Raw genomic sequence first — 21,014 nt, forward strand, 5'->3', positions numbered from 1 at the left:
ACTCCTGTTTGCAAGCCATTCTACAGTGCTTTGTTGTCACGTTTTGCTTTGCTCTTATAAGAGAAACTTAACACTAAAATAAGGTATGGGAATTCTGACATGGCCAAACCAAAGGTCAGTTAAAGCATTTCCCTGGCTCTTTGACCATGAGGAGACACACTGCTATCTATTCCTTGCACTATGCCCTCTGTAGGCAACACCTTTTGAAGTCCCATCCTTACCTTTGGGTGTATTTCTGATGGAAAAAGAAGGGCAGCCCGTGAACAGGTGAGTATTATTCTTCACTGTGAGGGTGGTAAGACCCTGGCTTAGGTTGCCCAGGGAAGCTGTGGCTGCCCCATCCCTGGCAGTGTTGAAGGGCAGGTTGGATGGGGCTTGGAGCAACCTGGGCTGGTGGGAGGTGTCCCTGCCCATGCCGGGGGTTGGGACTGGATGGTCTTGAAGGTCCCTTCTGACCCAAACCATTCTGATTGTATGATTATGGTTAGCGATTCCTGAGTGCCGGTGCCTTTCCCTTGGACCATCAGCTATTATTTTTTTTTGCATCAAAAGAGCTTTGTAGTCACACTGGAGATGGTTGTATCAGAAATCAGGTGCCTCTGGAAGGAGACAGTCCATCAGCATTGCCCAGGCCCCCAGGAGCCCCACGTGGGGCTGAGCACACACTGGCCATACAAGGGCTGAATCAGCCCCTGGGTTTTGCTTTAGCTTCAGGGAAGTTGCTTTTTACATTAATGTATCTTGCTGTTGTGGTTTAAATACATATTCATAGGTATTGAAGCAGTTGCACTGCTAATGTGCAGATAGGCTGTAACTGTGGCCTGGATTCTTTGTCCTTAATATGTTACAAATACTTGTCCTTAGTATTTTATGGTCCATGCTTTTAGAGGTAAGCAAACACCATCTACAAATCATTGACAAAACACAAATTGAGTCGCCAAACTGAAAAACCAACAGTTGCCAAGCTGGCCAGAAAGCTCCTGCAGCAGATACAGCCACCAGGCAAGATGCAAATCATAGACCTGTCAAGGCTGGAAAAGATCTTCAAGACCACCAAGTCCCACCATCCACCCCTACAACCCCTAACCACTACCTCATTTTTACCAAACACCACGTCTACCCTTTTTTAAAATTATTTTTTAAACATCTCCAGGGATGGTACCTCCACCACCTCCCTGTCCCAACGCTTTACCACCCCTTTCTGTGAAGAAATGCTTGTTTAGAAAGCACGTGGATGTGCGAGGAACGTTTTGTGGCGCCAAGGGATGGGTCCTTCAGCCGAGCACGGGTTATTGACCGTCTGGCATTGACCCAAACAAGCAGGCACACCCATAACAAGGTGAATAACGCTTTATATTCCATATTCCCCCACGCAAAGTTCCCTCCCCTGGGCGCTCCAGGGTTTACAGCCTCTCCGAAGCTTCTAATGATCCTACAAGTTTCCTGCCCCCGGTTCACACATCCCATTCCAGCAGGTCACTTTTTACCTTTAAGAGGTCTAATTCTGACCTTTCTTGCCCCCTGGGCTGTCTCCCCAGTCCCCACAACGACCCTCTGGTGTCCCCCAGCCCCGAGGAGCAGGACAAGAAGGGGCTCTGTTGGGTCTGACCTGGGCCATCAATCCTGCTCCATCATCCCCCAGATGGAGCCCAATTCGGTTCCTTGGACCGTGAAACCACCCCAGGTGTGATTGGAATCTCACTTCTCTTCAACAAACTATTATATCCCTAACACTAGGGGATATATATATTAAAAACACACAACCCAACGCTCTGCTGCTAACGCTGGGATGCGAAAACAACGCTTTGTTTCTCCCAGACGTGAGCGGGGAGGCAGAGCGAAGGGCAGGAGCGGCCGCGGCGCCTCAGGCGGGCGGACTCCATTTCCCGGCGCGCCCCGCGCGGCGGGCGGGAAGGAGGGAGGGCAGGAAGATGGCGGCGGCCGCGTCGCCCTTGGTGACCGCGCGGTGCCTGCTGCGGGTTGCGGCGGGGAGCGGGGCCCGCCTGCCGCCGGGACGGGCCGTCGGGCTGCGGGCAGGTCAGTGCCGCTTCCCCTCCTCCTGCGGCTGGGCCCCGGGGAACGGGGTTTGCTGGGCGGGTAGGGAAGGAGACAGCCGGCGGGACGCGTCACCGGCCCTGCTGTGCCCTGTGTCTTCATGTCCCCCCACCCCGGTGGTCCCGGAGGGGCCCTGTGTCCGTCCCCAGGCTTCTCAGGTTGAGGATGCAGCCTTCCCGTAGTGAGCAGGGCGTCACGGCGCTGTGGCTGCATGGGGAGCCGGCCCCGGCCTGCCACAGCGTCCTCTGTTCTTTTGGTGTCTGAGGGGGTTTTCCCCCCCAAAAAAAGGATCCTTCGGTGGGTAGAGCAACTTTACTAACACGGTCTGATGCGCAAATGCGTTGGGGGGTGGGCTAGGTTTGGTTAAGGTGAGGGTTAGGTAAGGAGCAGAGGTGCTTTGACTTTAGGGAGAGCTGTTGGTTCTCTGCTGGCCTGGCAGAAGTGTGGGGGTTGTGTTGAGGTGCTCCCAGGGGTCTGAAAGGCAGTCAGCAGGTCTAGGAGCAATGGTCGTGGAGCTGTTGGAGAGAGGCCAGAGGAGGCCACAGAGATGATCCTTGGGCTGGAGCAGCTCTGCTCTGGAGACAGGCTGGGAGAGTTGGAGTGTTCCAGCCTGGAGAAGAGAAGGCTCCAGGGAGACCTTAGAGCACCTTCCAGGGCCTGAAGAGGCTCCAGGAAAGCTGGGGAGGGGCTTGGGACAAGGGCAGGGAGGGAGAGGACAAGGGGAATGGATGAAAACTGGAGGAGAGGAGATTGAGGTGAGACATGAGGAGGGAATTGTGGAGTGTGAGGGTGGTGAGAGCCTGGCCCAGGTTGCCCAGGGAAGCTGTGGCTGCCCCATCCCTGGCAGTGTTGAAGGGCAGGTTGGATGGGGCTTGGAGCAACCTGGGCTGGTGAGAGGTGTCCCTGCCCATGCAGGGGGTGGGACTGGATGGTCTTGAATGTCCTTTCCAACCTAAACAATTCTATGATAAGTGTTCATGTACACTTAATTTGATTTTATTGTGATTGTACAATGTTTATGCACCCTATGGGAAACAGGCAAGCACTGCAGTTCGTACTATAGTTCTATATGTTCTGTTTGATATTGATCTAACAGTTTAAATCTCTGTAGATTGTCTTTTATAATGAACATAGCACCATTTTTAAAAAGCTATCAGAGCAAACCTAGTGGCTTTGAGATGTAGTTCTTCAGCTTCCATGTTAAAGTGAAGGTGTTCCTGACAGGTGGTATTTGAGGACATCTGCGGCCATCATTGGATTGATCTGTGATCTTCGTTTTATGATCACTGGCTTTTACCTGTTTTCATTTTGTGGTTTGCTTTCCACACTTCTGTACCTTTTCCTTAACAAAGAAACTTCACAAGTAGTATTTGAAGTTGCAATTTTGCTGATAAACCTTTCTGCCTTTTTCTGCTTTCATCTGTAGGTCAGATTGTTAAATGGGGTGTGCATGGAAATAATACAATTAATCTTAATTCAGAATAATGTCACAGGCATGTCTGCAAAAAAGCAGAATTCTGGTTCTAGCTCATATGTTTCTCTAGAAGCTGAAGCACTGCTACATATCCTGCCTAAATGAATGAACTGCAAGGAGGCTAAACAGGGGTTCAGTGATTCATCCAAGTCCTGTAATGAGACAAATACAGGAGAACACTCCAAGTTCTTTTTCTTGTATCTCAGCTGCAACCTGCCTCTTCTGATTTGAACTGCCCAATTCAGCAGGTGTATTTTTCTCTCATTTGTTTTGTACTCATGCAACATTTTCAGTTTGTGCAGATAACTTAGTCTCTCCCCATCAATATGGGTTGATTGGACTTTGCTTTTCTAAGCATTCTGTGAAATGTTGGAAAGTAAATAATTTCTTCAGATGACCTCCTCTCCCATTCTTCTTACTAAGCATTTTAAAATGTTTTGGAGGGAGCAATTATTTGATGTTATTATAGGACTATAAATGTGTTTTCTGCTTTATAACCAAGGCATCATCTCCTCCCTGAGAATCTTACATGCCACATCTTTGTTCCTCTGCAGGTTTATGCATGTTTTTCGCTTCATAGCCTGTGCTTAACTCATACAAATTCTTGTACATCATGGGACAGTTTGCTTGTTTGAGACTGATTCTGCAAAATTGCACATACATGTAATAAGAGACGAGCAAGAGAACATTATTATTAACTACACAACCAGCATGCAAAAAACCCTATCTTTTTTGATCTTTTGTTACCTTCACTTCCATTCTTCTGCAGGAGAGTAACTTTTGGAGCTACAAGGCTGTACCTTTGCTTTTCCCCATGGCTGTGGTATCATCTTGAGAGCAAAAGCTTTTGCAGCAGTACTGTTATCAGCTTCATTATCTGTTTAGCCAGATCTTTGATAACCACTAGCTGCCTGTTGATAAAAGTGCCCTCTGACTTCAAAGTCCTCTTCTGTCATGGCAGCTGTGTTTTGTAGGCAATTTTAGCAGCTTTATGTTAAAAGTTTGGGGATTTGAAGCAGTTTGGCTTCATTGTAACCCAGATTAATATTCTGAACTTCAGCTGGGATTGCTGAAAACTGGACAGGTTTTAAAAGCTGCTTTTTACTATGTGCCCTCCCTCCCCACCTTTCAAATTCCTGTGTTTGTGGAAAGCTCTGAAGGCAGGAACAGACGTGATTCCTGTACAGGTGTGATTGCCTTAACACTGGTTTAGCAGAAGCTGTGCCAGCTTCTTGCTTGTGACTGTTAGCAGAGGTGGCAGATGAGTGATTTTGGGGCCATTAGCTTTGGTGCAGTTATAACCTCCATGTGTTTGGTTTAGATGCAGTTCTCAAACAACTGTGAGTTGGCAATATTTTTTATTTTCAGACAAACAGTAACAAGCCATTATGGCAAAGTGTCATAGGAAATGATTAATTCGTCATCTCTTTTGTCTCCAGAACACATTTGCTTCAAAATATGCTGTAATCAAACACAGTTCTTGAGTGTAGTTCAGGGGTAATTAGATACACTTAACTTCCCTTATACTTAGGTCAATGTTGTCTTCCAGCCTTCATCTCCATGAAGAAAAACTGTTTCTGGTCATATCCATGAGGCACACATAGAGCACAAGGATTAAAGGTGATTTTATTTTTTTTCATTGTTAGTCCCTTAAAGTGCTTTTTTCAACTTTATCTCCAGAATGAATAATACACATTTTTTGGGTACTGTATGTGAATGGCCTTCTAGTGAGGTGAATATTGTCAGCTGAACCATGGTTTTACCTTCTGCAATAAAAGGAGTTCAGTTCCATTGTTTTATCTTTGTTTCTTTAACTGGGTATTAGCTCTCTGTCCTGTTTTGTTTTCATCCCATTTAAAGGTCTACAATTCTAATCATGTGTTTAAAAGATGTTTATTTCGGGGGCAGTAAGAGATCTTGCAGACCACATTTTAATTAATCTATGGAAGTACAACACATTTTCTCTTCCAGAAGTGAACGGTTATCTTAAATTCACAATAAATCTTCTCATGTTACTTGAAAATTTGCAGATTATTTAACGAATTCAAATGTGTTAATTTCTGCAATCATGGAAAGATAAGCAAAGATGAAATTCGTATCAGGGAAGCCCAGATTCTTTGCCTCGGCCCTGAAATGTGGGGGAAACAAGGACCTGCCTGGCTTGTTGTTTGGTTTTGGTTTTTGTTTTTCCATGAGCATTCTCTTCTGACAAACTTTAGACATCATGGTTCAAAACTTCACCTAATGAAATCCAAGCCAGGAAAAAAATAAGGATTACCAGGGTTACTCCTCTATGCTTTGAGCCTCCTGGCTGCTGTCCGGATCTGTTTTGAGATGCCCCAACCCAGCTTCCATTTTAGATTGTCTCTGTACATAAATAACTTCAGTGCCTGCCTCAGCTGGGGCTGTTGCTTTCACACACAGCATCACTGAAACTCATGTGCCTTTTTTCTCTGTCATCTCAGCCATCAATTCTAAGTGGCAGTAGAAAAACTTGACAACATACTGATTAGTTTTTCAATTTGCTGCTCTTTTCCAGAGCAGAAGGTCCCTGGAGTTAAGAACACTTCATATTTTTATGTAGGCACTTACCTTTGCAGTGATGAATTAAGGCCAGTTTACTGAAGATGTCTTAAATTTACCACTCTAAAGGAAATTTTTATGATTTCAGGTTGGCATTTTCATTAGGCATTTAAAAAAATTCTTTGGCTTTTGTGAGTTTTTCCTCTGGGGTTTCTCCAAAGCAGGGATTTTTTTTTGTTTATATTGCAGTAGGTCTTTGTTGCAGCTTGGGCTGTGATCCTTGGATAGGAAAGCAGAAAGGCAAATGTAAGGAGCTAATTTTATGGCTTAAAAGAAAGTGAGATTTTTAGGAATAGGAATTTAACAAAAAGGAGCAACCTGGTAGCAACTCATGAAAAAGCAAGGAGTGTCAGGCTGAATGTGGCAACAATCCCACACTCTCCTGCGCCACCAAGGAGGAAAAGATATGTTATGGATAAGTGCATGTCTGTAGTTTTACACTGTTTTATAGAAAACCAGGTGAATAATGAATTGACACTGTGCTTTTCTCTAGCTGTATCTAGAGCACTAGAGATAGAGGATGATTTCTCTGTGTGTGACTTAAAGATTTCAGAAGGAACCTAATAAAAATCTAATAGCAGTTTATGTAATACAAAGATAATGAAATGAGATAAATAAGAACCTATCTATTGCATGGAGGAGGAGGCTGTAGGACCTTAATGTGTTGAATCACGGGTGATTCGTATTCTAAGAGTGGTTTCCTCGATGTAAACTTGTGGAAGGTAATTGTCTGGTTTTCCTCTGCTAATTATTAACATTTCTACTTTCTTTTCTTCATAAGTTCTGGAATAATTAAGCAGTAGAGTTGTGTCAATGATTTTTCAATGTATTCCACAAAATGAAGGTTAAAAGGGAAGACCCACTTTTATTTTTTTTGTCTCTTAGAATAGTTGATCACTTGAATAGCTGTTTTCTGTTGACTTACCTCTAAAGCTCCTCCTCCACACTTTAAGAGTGCCTTTTTTGCAGCTGCAAGTTGGAGTTTATTACTTACCAGTTACTGGGTATCTCCTGGTTGTGTGTTATGGTGTACCCCCATAATATTTAAATCTCAGCTTTAAATCCCAATATTATTTTAGGATAACAGTGAGTAATTTGTCCCATGACACACTCTGTCATCACTTGTGCATACTCTCCAGCTCTGTCATCTGTTACTGAAGGAGTATCTTCTTCCAGTCCCAGCACAGTTAGTTAGCTATAAGTACATGTAATCTGAGACAAGAAACATGTTTCTGAGCAGTCCTACTGGTGTGCTTTGTCTGTGGCCAGGAAGGTCATGAGCTGCAAACCCTTTCTTATCCCTAAATCAGCTTTTGTTTTTTCTTCTCCAATCTTGTGGTAAGCAGTAGGAGCTGGTGGCTTTAGAGGTATCATGGGGCACAGGCTGTCTCTCACACAGGTGCTTTTGGAGCAGTCAAGCTCTACACGTTGCCAAGGTGGTTCAGAGGTACAGATGACATGACTGAGGTTGACTTTCTGTGGCAGTGGAATGGTTGGAAAAAAAATAATGAAAAAACTGTAGATCTTCTACAGTAATTCTAGAGAGGTGTCCTTGCCCATGCAGGGGGGTTGGATCTAGTTGGTCTTTAAGGTCCCTTCCAACCCAAACCACTCTAGGTTTGTATGATCTTCTCTGCCTATTCCCGTTCCCTTGGAGGCAGGTCAGGCATTGCTGACCTCTTCCTGACAGATTATTGTCAAACTTATTTTTAAAATTCACTATCAATGCAAGTTTTCCAACTTCTAGACTATTAATCAATTGCACCGGCTTAATTACCAGTTACTAAAGTAACTGTATAAATACAGTATTTCCTTTTCTCAGTTACCTGTGTGTATCTGGAGATAGCTAAGTGCTTTTCTTTAGTCCTCTCTGAAGGTTTTACTAAAAATTTTGCAATAACAGACTTTGAACTCAACTCTCTTTATGGCATGTCTTTAGCTAGGGATCAGCTAATTACTTATAATTCATAGCAGGAACTCAGTTCCTTCAGGGCAGGAGAATTCAATGTAATTTGACTGCAGATGTGACCAGTGACTGTCTTGCTTTGGAGAAGAATGGGCACAAGTTGCTCCTGGGGAGATTCCAGTTGGACACAAGAGGTAAATGTTTCCCCATGAGGACAGTCAGACATTGAATAGTCTCCCAAGGGAAGTGATGGATTCCCCCACATTGAGCAGTTTGAAGTCTCAGCTTGACAGGGAGCTGAGCCACCTCATGTCAACTAGAGCAGTGCCTAGAGAGGTTGGGCCAGATGATGCTTGAGGTCTCTTCCAACCTGGTATTCTAGGATTCTATGAAACTAAGGTGTTACTTGCAATAAATATAATTTGGTCTAATTATTCAGTTTCATCCTTCTCTTTCATAACTATATTAATTTTATGTTTCATTTAAGAATTTAAAACTCTTCTTGTGCCTCTTACAACTTCTCTGTGGGTTGTGACCCATGGTTTAACAAATAGTCCTTCAAGTCATCTTGTAGTTTCCCATGTAGTTCATACCTCAGGAAATATGGTATGAAAATTGAAAAGTGTGTTCTGGGGCAGATTACCAGTATCAAATAGGATTTTTTTTTTTTTTTTCATGTGTTCTTATATTGCCCCTCATGTATATACATCAGGGTACTTGTGGGTTTTAATTTTATTTTTACCCTGGGTCCTTTTCTGCAGAGCTGCTCTTGAGTTGGTCATTGCCCACCTCATCAGTTATTTCCCCTGAGCACTATACTTTATCCCTGCTGAATTGTGTCCTATTTGTATTAGATTCTTTGTCCAGTTCCTCAGAGTTGCCTTGCCTTCCAGGGTGTTTGCAGCCCCCTCCTGACTTGATGTAATCTATATTCCCAGCCCATGTGCTTTATTTTGCCATATACAGGTCAGAAAATCCAGGAAATTCTGGATTGCACCAAGAAGAGATTCAGAACCCCCTCTGAAACTACTGGAAACACAAACCTAGTTTAACTGTAGTAATTATCCATTACATTGAGTTTTTCTAGCTGTTTTTGTACCTGCTCAAAAGTAATTTCATTTGCGACTTGATTTTTTTATGTATGAATCTGCTATGTGACCCAATGACAAAAGTGTTACTGCAGTTAAGATGGTTTTCCTCTATCCACTGAGCATGTTGCCTGATCAGAGAGGAAAACTTGATTTCAGGCTGATCCTGAGCAGCTAATGTTGCCTTTTCTTTGTTACGTTGTTATCTTATTGAGTGCTTTATATGTCTGTCTGTCTATCTGTCTGTCACCTGCTTCTGCTTGTTCCAGTATTTTTGAGTGTTTTGAATTTGTTTTAACTGACCTATGGGTTTCTAGATTTGCCTTTCTCTCCTTTTTTAATGACAAAAATGGCTTCATTTTCCTAATATTTTGGAACCTCACCAGTCTTCAGCAGGGCCTGAAAGAAACCTGTTAGAGGCCACTGTGTTAGGAAACTTAAAGCAGTTAGGGATTATTTCCTTAGATCTCACAAAGCTCAAAATATTTAACTATGTAGTCTATGATACACATTTTTCCTACTCAAACCTATTTTTTTATTATTGCTACAAATTGTGTTACTCCAGATTAAACTTAAACTTTCAAATGATAGAAGCAAGGAAGAAAATGAGCACTTTTTAGTGTATTCCCTTGTTAAGTTTCTGATCTTGCTGGTTTAGCGAGTCTTCTTTTTCATTATGTATGTTTTCCTTTCCTAGTTTTATGTGTCAGCAGAGCAGGCTGTGGCTCTGCAGGGCTTCACCACTATTGCTTTGCTTAGTGTGGTCTTGTTATCTCAGTTTCCTTATAGAGCCCCTGTTTTGGGCTCCTGTTTTCTGCTTTTTTAATCCTTTCTGGCTACTTAAGCCTACCACTTGCTAAAGGGTTCATCTCTTCAGAAAAATGCACTTTGCCTCAAAACTTGCATTGCAACAGCTCATTCAAATCTTACCCAGCCCTCAAGATGGGCTTTTTACTGTGTGTGCTTGTTAATATTAAAAATTAAAGTTAAACCACACTGTTAGAGGGGTTTGCTGCTGAAGTTAGAAGTTGATGTAAGGAAAAATGAAGGGGTAACATATTCTAGTGGTTGTATAGGTAAGTAATATATATACCTCTTTGTATAAACTGTTAAGAATGTGTGGTTTTAACGAATATAAGAGGATGCTTTCCCAAACTTCTGTATTAATAAGCTGCTTTTCATTTTACAGCATACACAGCTCAAGCAGATGAGAAGACAGGCTCTGGTACCCTTACAGATGCTAACGCCAGGGCCTTGTTGGTTTGCAATGGACCTTTAGAACATTACAACTTTCTGATTAAGCAAGAAGAGCTAAGAAATGATGAGCAACAAAGAAGAGTTGTGCAGCACCTGCAGAAGTTGCATGAGAGCCTTAAAGGCTACAGCATCAGTTCAAAAAATCTTCTCTCAAAGGTGAGGTTCATAATAATAACAATGCTTTTTTTTGCATTTATATTTGCTTATATGAATGTGCTTAAAATACATCAATTTGTCATTAACACAACTTTTATTTTTGCAGCTGAGTTTCTACAGATAGATCATTGTGGCACTCTAGAAGTAACCAAATTAAATATTACTGAAATAGTTCTATAGGAAATTCTGATACTAGTTTAGTTCTGTCCACTGCCTGCTTTTCCAAAAATGTTATTTGTCTGTAGGAGCAACAGGCCTAGACCAGGTTTTAATTCTCAATATAGATCAAACATGACTTTTAAAAACATCTGTTTTTTCCAGCATTGTTAGCCTCCAGGTGAGGTAAGGAAAGAAAGCAGTTGTGTTTTGGGTGGCATCACAGCCCCTTATCAAACTATTAACAAAAATTCAGACATATCCCTGTTGCACAGCACCTTAGTAACCATACTGCCTTTGCATTAATCATAGAGTCAGACTGGTTTGGGTTGGAAGGGACCTTCAAGATCATGCAGTTCCAACCCCCTGCATGGGCAGGGACACCTCCCACCAGCCCAGGTTGCTCAGAGCCCCATCCAACCTGCCCTTCAATACTTCCAGGGATGGGGCTTCCACAGCTTCCCTGGGCAACCTGGGCCAGTGTCTCATCACCCTCACACAGCTTTCTGAAATCTGTGGTCCAGGGAAACCCTACACTGCAGAAGCCATTTCCTTCCTGGTAATAAAACTCTCTAATTTTTATTAATGATGTAGGTTTTTTGGGGCATCAGCTTGGAATGAATTTGAGAGGTAAAAAGAAGGAGTCTTGCTGATTTTCAAAATTATTACTCAAATTTGAACAATGACTTTGATCTTCAACTTGATGAAAGCATGGCCTTGTGTGTAGATGTTTTGAGAGTCTCTGAATTGAAGTTCAAGGCTGTAAGAGTTTGCGCAGGCGTTTCAGATGTCTAGCTTTTCAATAATAATGCCAATTGGGGCATCTTAAGAGTCGTTGAGTTGCTGTACTAATGACTTGAAATAAGCTCAATTATAGGTGAGGTCATGTTTTGAAAAGAGGTATGAACAATAGTAAACACCATTCAAGGCCTTGAAAATGTCTTCAGCTACAACAGCAACCGAAAAGAAGGCCTGAAAGAGTGGGAGAAGGAGGCAGTTTTGTTAGTGTTTAAAAAAGAAATCTGTGGTTTGGAGGCTTGTCTCTTGATTTTTGCGTATTTTAATTAACCATCCTAGTACTGACATGCATTTTCACTCTAAAAGATTTTTCTAATCAGAGCGTAAATCTTCCCAGGAAGTGAGTTGCTTGCTTCTCGTGTTTGAGGTAGGGAGAAGGTGGGAAGACATTGCACATTATTAAACTTATTTAAGGAAGAAATTATTTATTGTGCCCAGTTCTGGGCTCCCCAGTTCAAGAGGGAAATGGATATGCTGGAAAGAGTCCAAGGAAGGCTACAGGGATGATGAAGGGACTGGAACATCTGTCATACAAGGAAAGGCTGAGAGACCTGGGGCTGTTTGGTCTGGAGAAGACTGAGGGGGGATCTAATTCATGCCTATAAATACCTGCAGGGTGGGTGTCAAGAAGGGGCCAGTCTCTGTTCAGTGGTGCCTGTGATAGGACAAGGGGAAATGGCACCAAGTGACAATACAGGAAGTTCCACCTCAACATGAGGAGAAACTTCTTTCCTGTGGGGGGGACAGAGCCCTGGACAGGCTTCCTAGAGAGGTTTTAGAGTCTCCTTCTCTGCAGACTTTCAAGACCTGCCTGGACATGTTCCTGTGTGATGTGCTCTGGGTATTCCTGCTCTGGTAGGGGGGTTGGACCCTATGATCTTCAGAGGTCCCTTCCAACCCCTGCGATGCTTAGATTAGGAGGTTGTCAGAATGAAGGAGATGTTTTCACCAATGTAATTCCCTAGATGAGGGAGGATATTCATTGATTTAAGTGAAGTTTAAACAAAAAGGAGAAATGTGATGCAACCCAATCAAAGCAAGGCATGCAGTTTTGAAACAGAAACGTGTAAAGCATTTTGATAAGAGAAAATTCTGTAAATCTGGGGACACGGATGTGTGTGTTGTCTTGTGGAATTGTCAATATTTTAGCATATGAATGATTAAAAAAACTTTTCTATATTTAAACTGATCTGTGAAAGGGAAAAAAGCTCCTCCTGTCTCATGTCCTGATGGTAACAAAACAGTGAAGTTGTGCTTTCTGAAAGTATTGCCAAGAATGCCATGGGAATTAAGAAACTTGGAGGACTGAAGGGATTTGACACATCTCTGGTGATGCCCTCATTTGGAAGCATTCAAAACATAAGTCTATGGATTTCAAAATTCTCCCCTTCAAATTCCTGTTTTGTGCATCCCTTGATATCTTTGGTTTTGTACATTTAAACATTTGCTTTAACATCCTGAAATCAACCTTACCACAGCTCAAAAGCAAATTTATTGTCAACCATTTGGATAGGATTATACTTAGAGCCCAGATACTCCTCAGGATAATATATAAGTGAGAAGAAGCTAATTTGTTTAATTTATATTCCTACATCTCCCACTTTTCTCCCTTCTCTCCCTGAAATAAGCAATTTTAGGGTAACTGGAGGATCCTCTGCATTGGATCTTCTCTCTCCTTCTTTGGGAGATTGTGTTTCAGTAGGACCAAGATCAGTCTTCTCCTTTCTCTGCCCTCCATCGCCTCCTCCCCCCCCGCCTCAAACCACTGACTTTCCTGGCTGCTTGCTGTGCTCTTAGTTGAACCAACAGCATGACAGGAATTTATAAAAAAATCCTAATGGAAATTGCTCTTTTTCTTATGCAACTTCCAGGCTTCAGAAGATGCAGGAGAATAATCTAACAAGTAATAATAAAAAAATATCCATTTTGTGATCATGCAGAATAGTTTGATACAGGTAGGATGTCTGAGTTTCAATATTAAAAGTCTACCAATTGACTTTACTTTTTAAAGGTAAAATCTATGTTAAAAAAACCCACCCAAGAATATAAAAATAAATTCTTAATCCTCTAGAGAGGACTGAGGAAGCAAGTATCCTGAGGGTGTCAGTGGTGTCATTTCTGGCAGAAGTATAGGTAAAAATTTTTACTACAAACTGCTTTAATTGTTTATAGAGGATAAGAGTGTTTCTGGCATTCAATTTAGAGATGATCAGGTTCAGCAAATGTGTTGGGATCTGCCACAGTATCCATTCTTTTTTTTTTTTTAACAATGAGATATCACTCAAAAATTGCTGTCTTCACAAAAAAACCCTAATCCCATTTTTTAAATCAACCAGAAGTTGATTTAGAATTTTATGGAGCCCAAGCCATTGTATTTGTTTCCTTTTTTCTGTGATGTGTTTTCTAGAAATGGTAAGTACCAGAGTGAGTATAAAATATACCTAGGTAGACAAACTTCAAGATGATTAAATGTAATTAATAAACACTTTACAATGGAGAAAGAAAGAAGGCATAAAAATGCAGGCATTACTACTTGTTCTGGTGATGTAGCCTTTATGAAGACAGGGAAATGAGGACTCTAAACATGGATTTGTTTTCCTAGCTTTGTGTCATTCCCTGTGAAACTGCAAATCACATTAATCCAGCCTTTTTATATAAACACATTTACTGTGACAGACTTATCTTGTTAAAATGACTGCAAAGTTAAAAACGAAGAAATTCTTAGGTTTGATTGTCTCTCCATTCAAATTTGTTTTCAGTTTCCCCCTTTCTTGGCTGTGTCACTCTTGAGCATCAGTAGTTTTAATGAGTGGAAGCTCTTAAAAAGTACAGGCTGAAAAATGTTCAATTAAATTGTCTTGCAGTGCTTTCAAAGCACTAGCAAATAGTTGCAGCCTTGTCTGTTAATGGAACGGTCTCGGAACATCTGAAGCCCCGTTCAGCCACAGATTGATGAGGCAAAATTTTTATTATCCTCTTAATACAGCTCTAAATTAAATCTATAAGTGGGTCTTATATAAGAGCTATGTTTGCATGTTTTCTGAATGAACTGGTACTATGGACCTGAGACACTATCTTTCTACCTTTTGGTCATATATTTTCTTTCATTTTAATTAGTATTTTGCAACCAACTTCCCGCCGCCCCCCTGCCCTGTTTCTTTACCATGTCACTATATTTTGAGAAGTGCTTTAGAATCAAGTTGTTTAGCAATTATCCAGCTCCAAATGAGACCAGAGAGGGTTGCAATTTTAATTTTCCTCTGTTTTCGCTCAGCTCATAGAACTCGGCAAGTGGAACACTTTAAAATAACCAGATACTCTTCAGCAGTGGTTTTGTGGATGTCAATTTGGTTTCATGGATTTGACAAGAGCTTTGTTAGGATTTCTAGTTTTCTAGCAACTGTTTCTTTTCAGAGTTATACTTGGAAGTGGCTGTGTACAACACTGGGGCTGGGGGGAACTTTAAAATGGAAAGTCTGGATGTTATTGTGAGTTTTTCCATATGAAAATGTGGAGCATTTCCATGTAAAAATATTTGAGTAAAATAGAATAAACCGTCAGGTGTTGTAACCTATGTACTGAGTAATGCTAAGAGATGAAAAATCCTTCAGCAGCATTTATTAAAAATAAACAGAACTCACTTGAGAAAATGATGAAGAAAAAGGCATACTTTGAAAATAACCTTTTAAAAATCTATATCCGTACATACACAGGCACATGTGACTGGTACATATTTTTTTGCTGTGACCCCCACTGATTTTAATGATATTTAAACCAGAGATGATTCTGCATTTTAGATTCAAAATGGAGTGAAATGGGACCTACACTGCCCAGTGGCTTTGCAATACTGGTTTTCTAAATCCTGATGTTTATCTCTTAGGCAGAGCTGCTTTGATAGGTTTCTAGTGCATATATCTAAAAATATTACAATAGTGTTTCATTTTATTTCCTTTTAATTTGAATTTCCTTTTTCTTAGCACTGTTTCTTCAGATGGCTTAAGGAGGAAAAGAATTTGCTTTGATGATGAGGGATTGGGAATTGTTTAATCAGTTTCTGTGCCCTGTGTGCTGGGTCTGGGGATATTTTGACAATGATCTAAAAAAAGAAATCAACCTAAGCCTGCGTGTGTATTTGGTCTCTTTTATAGAGTTTGCACCAATACAACATTAGGATTGCTTACCAATGCTAAGTTAATAATTTATTCAAGGTTACACTTTGCTGGGTAGTGCTGCTTTGGTGGTTAAATGGAGCTACTTTCTTACTTAACCACAGGAAGGTTCTTGCTTTTATTTTACCCCATATTCATATGTGTTCTTTTTCTCTTGATTTGCAGCTTTTTGACAGAAACAAACCCCCTAAAGGTCTTTATGTCTATGGAGATGTTGGTAAGTTTCAGTTGTATCAGTTTCAGTGGAATTTTTAAAAATTTATTATTATTTTTAATTCAAATTCTGAAGTGTCCAAAAGCTTTGTTTATTTAGCATTTTTGCTCTAATGAATTTTCCAGAATTAGATTTCTTGCACATTATGATGTTATTTAACACTCTGAATTCTGAACTACATTACCATGAGTAGATTTTTTTTTTCAACATTGCCACCTCACTAATATTTAAGAATGCAATTTAAGAATTTGGGAAGTAATTGAGGGGGCCACGGAGAGAATTTATATATTCAAATTGCAACAATGCACCATGAAAATGTAATTGCTTTTCAAGAGGAAACACCAAGGATGTTTTCTGGATGCATATGGAGCTATTTGTATTAGTCTTATTCTGTGGAAGAGTATGGTTTCATTAGTTCAAAGTTAATGAACAATCATTATTATAATCAGTACATGCAGTTTTAAATTAACTACCCATTTGGTGGGGTTTTGTTTTTTATTTAAAGGCACTGGGAAGACAATGGTGATGGACATGTTCTATTCCCACTTACAAGTAGAAAAGAAAAAGAGAGTCCATTTTCATGGCTTCATGCTAGATGTACATCAGAGTAAGTGCAGACAGGTATTTACAAGAATTTTATGAAATATGGTGTTGATTAAAAAGTTTCTCATTCTCATATTAATCAGCATGATTTTATTTAAGCAAAAAAAAGAGTTAAAGATTAGGAGAGAAGTTAAAGGAGTTGAGCATTGTCTGTCATAGCAGAGTAGATATTAATTGCTTATTATTTCTCAAGTATTTTTTCTCAAAGATTCTGCATACCTGATTGTGTAGAAAACAGGTGTATATTAACTAAATCTTTTCCAGTGATCAATTAGCTTACATGCAGTCTGAAGAAAGGAATTGCTAAAACTGTAGCAGTAAAGGTTAAATTCAGTCTGCATTTTGAATAAGCAGTAACTACATCAGGTATAATCATCCAGGAGAATGAAAACTGTTGTGGTTAGCCAACTTAGTGATGCTGTCAGTAATTTAGAGATAAAAATAACAGAAGGAACTTCATCCTGAGTTTCAGAGAATTTCTGACAGGGTGAATAACTTAGATTCTGTCACCTTAAAATACTGTGAGATTATTAAATAATGCTGTAATTCACAAGTATTGTGACAGCTGCAGTTTTCTTGGAAAGCTTTTCTGGGTGTAAACAACTTCTGCCACTTTTAGTGCCCTCTTTTCTGTCATTATTGGGTCACTGTGGAGATTCTGTTACCATTTCTTGTCAGTTCTGCTGAATCTTAACAAAGGTAGTTGATTACTGCAGGATCTCTGTTTTCTGAATGTTTATTTGTAGTCAGATGGAATATAATCCATGAGACAGGGAAATATGGATGTAATAATCTTACTTTGTGCCAGTATCATCACCTTTACATTTTAAAATAGACCTGTTATTATGTCTTGGTTCTTTTAACTAAATGCATTCTAAGTAAACCTTTAGAGCATGCAAGACACAGAGGTGTGCCATTGGTTTGTAAAGGATGTTTCATACTCAGAAGATTAATCATTGAACCATGGAATGGTTTGGGTTGGAAGGGACCTTCAAGGCCATCCAGTCCCAACCCCCTGCATGGGCAGGGACACCTTCCACCAGACCAGGTTGCTCAGGGCCCCATCCAAACTGCCCTTCAACACTGCCAGGGATGGGGCAGCCACAGCTTCCCTGGGCAACCTGGGCCAGGCTCTCACCACCCTCACACTCCAGAATTGCCTCCTCATGTCTCACCTAAATCCATCCCCCTTTGTCCTCTCCCTCCCTGCCCTTGTCCCAAGCCCCTCCCCAGCTTTCCTGGAGCCCCTTCAGGCACTGGAAGACAGAAAATGCCAAATTACAAAGTGAAACTAAAACTGAGGTCATGACTTGGAGGCAAGATAAAACTAATTTTTATCAGTTTCTAAGAGATGAAGTATAGGTGCATAGGTCTCAAGGGTTCTTTGGGTTTTGTTTTACATATTTCTAAATGAAAAAATATGTATCATAGAATATTTGAGCTTTTAATAATTGCCTGGATCTGCTTTAAAACTGTTTTGCCCTCTTGAAATGGGACTAAATTTGAATCTTGCTTGATTTCAGTGGACTGGGTTACTTTTGATTAGGTAGTGAAATAGTTTCATTCTTCCTGTCTTGGAAAAAGAAATAAGAAATACTTGTTCTTTTCTGTTTTCTCAACTGAGGGATACATCGCCTTAAGCAGAGCTTGCCAAAAAGGAAGGCAGGACTTATGGCCAAATCATATGACCCAATTGCACCAGTAGCAGAGGAAATAAGTGAAGAGGCTGCTCTCTTATGTTTTGATGAATTTCAGGTAAGAAATCAGAGATTACTCCTTCGCTTCAAGGGAAACTGTAAAATTGCTTTTAATCTTAATATATGGCTCTTTTTACTGCTAATGTAGCATTGGATTGACTGGCCAGTAGTGAACTGTGGAAGTTGAAGAGTAGGAGTAATTTCACAGTTTTGAAGGTGGTGGTTTGTAGGTTTTTTTTCTCCCAGGAAATAAGGTGCAGGTTGGCAGTGTGCATCCCTTACAGTGCTTTTATTCAGCAGTCAAGTAATTAGTCATGTCATTAGAGTTTGGTGAGAGGCCTGTAAGTACTTCAGGGCTGGGACCATCATCCTGTACTGAGTCTGTCCAGTGTCGAGGAGAGCAGCTGCTGGGTACTTGCTTGGTCTTTGCTGTAGTTCATATAATGCAACAGTTTGATTAAGGATGTGGAAATAACCTGTCAAATTCAACCTAAATTCTTCCTTAGAGTTATTGGAGAGACTTTGGCATGGCAATGCCAGAATATACCAATATGACTAACATCTTAAGAAACTTTTAATGAATGATATGTGGAAATTAAAAATGAGCTCATAAAATTATCTTTGCCCAAGCTTACCTGGTTGTTTAATTTATTTTATGCAGCTTGTTAATTTTGTTTTCAAGGGCATGTCACAAATGTCAGTGTATAATTGCTTTATAAAATTTTTTAGAAGACTAGAGGAACTTGGCAGCTCTAATCTACTAAGATCTTTTTTAATTCAGAGAGAAAATGCAGAGCAAGATGAGAACAGATCCAAGTTCTCAAATCACCAATAGTGAAAAAATAATTTATTAACTGTAAATTGCATTATTCTCTTAAATTAATGCAGTACTGAAATGGATAGAGCAACTTGCATCTCCTGGCTGTTATTTTACAAGCCTGCACCCCCCAGAAAATAACTGGTTTATGATCAGCTCCCATGAAGGGGATTTTTGTAGCTGTAAAGTAGTAGTTGTTGTTTTAAGTTACTCCTGTGTTTTTTGACAAGGGGAAGTCCTTTGGTCTGTGGTTTCAGAATGTGTAGGGGCATTGCAATTGCTGCTGCTTGATAATTTAAATTGTGCTTTATCTAGTGAATAAGAATCCTGGGCTTCCAAAACTTGCAGTCTAAACTGAATACAGAGACAGTTGTGTTGACACTGAAGAAATGGGAAGGTTTGGAGAGGGGCAGAGAGGAGTGTTAACTGTCATGGCATCAAATCCTCAAATGGTAGGAAGAGGCGTCTTTGCTGTACCGTGTATTGGTGTAAATACTTGCTTTTCTATATAAATAACCCTTGCTTTTTTATATTCTGGCCTTGCTGTGTTTCCAGACTCTCCTATTTCCACGTTTGAAGGGGAGAGGCTGGGATTTTTTGTTTCCAAACTGTTTGCCTGCTCCCCCTGCTGACTTGTTTGAGGTACATCAATCACTTTAGTTGTAAAAATCACCTGGTTTTGTCGATGGTCGCAGTCTGGAAACTACTACAAGAACTGTCCTTTAAAATCTGAGACTTTGAATTCGTTTGTGAATTAAAAAACCTTACTTTTTGTGGATGTGCTAATGATCTAAATTCATAGATTTCTGAACAGGTGGATTTCTTGACTGATTTTATGTAGGCTTTGTCTACTGAAGAGGAGTTCCAGCTGTCTTAAATCCTGCAGAAGGCACTGAATTTAGGATAGGAAACCTTCTGCTTAAATAGTAACAAGGTTGTGCAGTGACTGGAAGAGCTGCTCACCTGGTGACACAATTAACATTGTTAATAACGAGTCATCTTTAATTCAGGTTGTTTAAAGCTCATTTCCCTAGTAGAGATAATGGAGATTTCACTGCAATCTGCTTCACTCCTATTTAAAGAAATCATAGATGAAAATGAAACTGAAAAGAGCTGGAAAATCAGAACAATTACTGCTCTGCCTTGCAGACAAAGCTGCTGTCTGCTTTGACAGCTATAAAGTCAAGTTGGCTCTACACAACTTTGGCAAAATGCTTGTGTGTGGAGGAAACACCACAAAACTATTGAGATTTGCATGAAACACTTCATCTTTCTAATACCTGTTGGAAAACAAAAGAGAAATAATCTGAATATATTTATATAAAGATCAGACTCGTAGATGAGTGATGTTGTAACAAGGACAGCAGAAAGTATTCTTAGTGCTCATATTTCAGAGGAAACCAAATGCACACCTTCCAAAGCATTGCTGAGGTTTGACACTCCTCTTTGGAAGTACCTCTTCTTGTAAAGCCTAGAGAACTGCTGAACAAGTGGAAAGTTGTCTAATTGAGGTAGAAAAATACTTCAGTCTTTTAAAAAGTAGTTTTGTGTGATCTGAAATTTGGTTGTATTAAAAAAAAGTAAATTACTATGTCTTAAATGTTTCTTATTGCAAATAGCGCTGGGGCTGTTCAGCCTGTAGAAGAGGAGGCTGAGGGGAGACCTCATTGTTCTCTACAGCTGCCTGAAAAGAGGCTGTAGTGAGGTGGGTGTTGGCCTCTTTTCTGTGGTGACCAGTGATAGGACCAGAGGAAATGGGGTCAAGTTGTACCAGGGGAAGTTCAGATTAGATGTGAGGAAAAATTCCTTCACAGGAAGAGTGGTGAGGCCTTGGAACAGGCTGCCCAGGGAGGTGGTGGAGGCACCATCCCTGGAGGGGTCAACAAACAGGTGGACATGGTGTCTTGAGAGATGGTTTAGTGGTCACAGGGATGCAGGGCTGATGGTTGGACTTGATGATCTTGAAGGTCTTTTCCAGCCTTGATGATTCTATGATTCTGTTAGTGTGTGACAGCCAAGAGCACAGTGATGGCACTAAGCT

General features: G+C 40.6%; 1 protein-coding gene across 1 annotated transcript in view; it reads left to right on the forward strand.

Moving 5' to 3' along the window:
• Nucleotides 1-1,931: 1,931 nt before the first annotated feature.
• Nucleotides 1,932-21,014, forward strand: part of LACE1 (lactation elevated 1) — a 57,207-nt gene continuing 38,124 nt past the window's right edge. Inside the window, exons 1-6 of the mRNA XM_010004349.1 lie at nucleotides 1,932-2,021; nucleotides 7,935-7,944; nucleotides 10,296-10,519; nucleotides 15,808-15,859; nucleotides 16,362-16,463; nucleotides 18,084-18,214. Of these exons, the coding sequence (XP_010002651.1) occupies nucleotides 1,932-2,021; nucleotides 7,935-7,944; nucleotides 10,296-10,519; nucleotides 15,808-15,859; nucleotides 16,362-16,463; nucleotides 18,084-18,214 (609 nt within the window). The remainder of the gene's footprint in view (nucleotides 2,022-7,934; nucleotides 7,945-10,295; nucleotides 10,520-15,807; nucleotides 15,860-16,361; nucleotides 16,464-18,083; nucleotides 18,215-21,014) is intronic.

This window comes from Chaetura pelagica, unplaced genomic scaffold (assembly GCF_000747805.2).
Source record: "Chaetura pelagica isolate M959 unplaced genomic scaffold, ChaPel_1.0 scaffold118, whole genome shotgun sequence".
In the NCBI taxonomy this organism is placed as follows: domain Eukaryota; kingdom Metazoa; phylum Chordata; class Aves; order Apodiformes; family Apodidae; genus Chaetura; species Chaetura pelagica.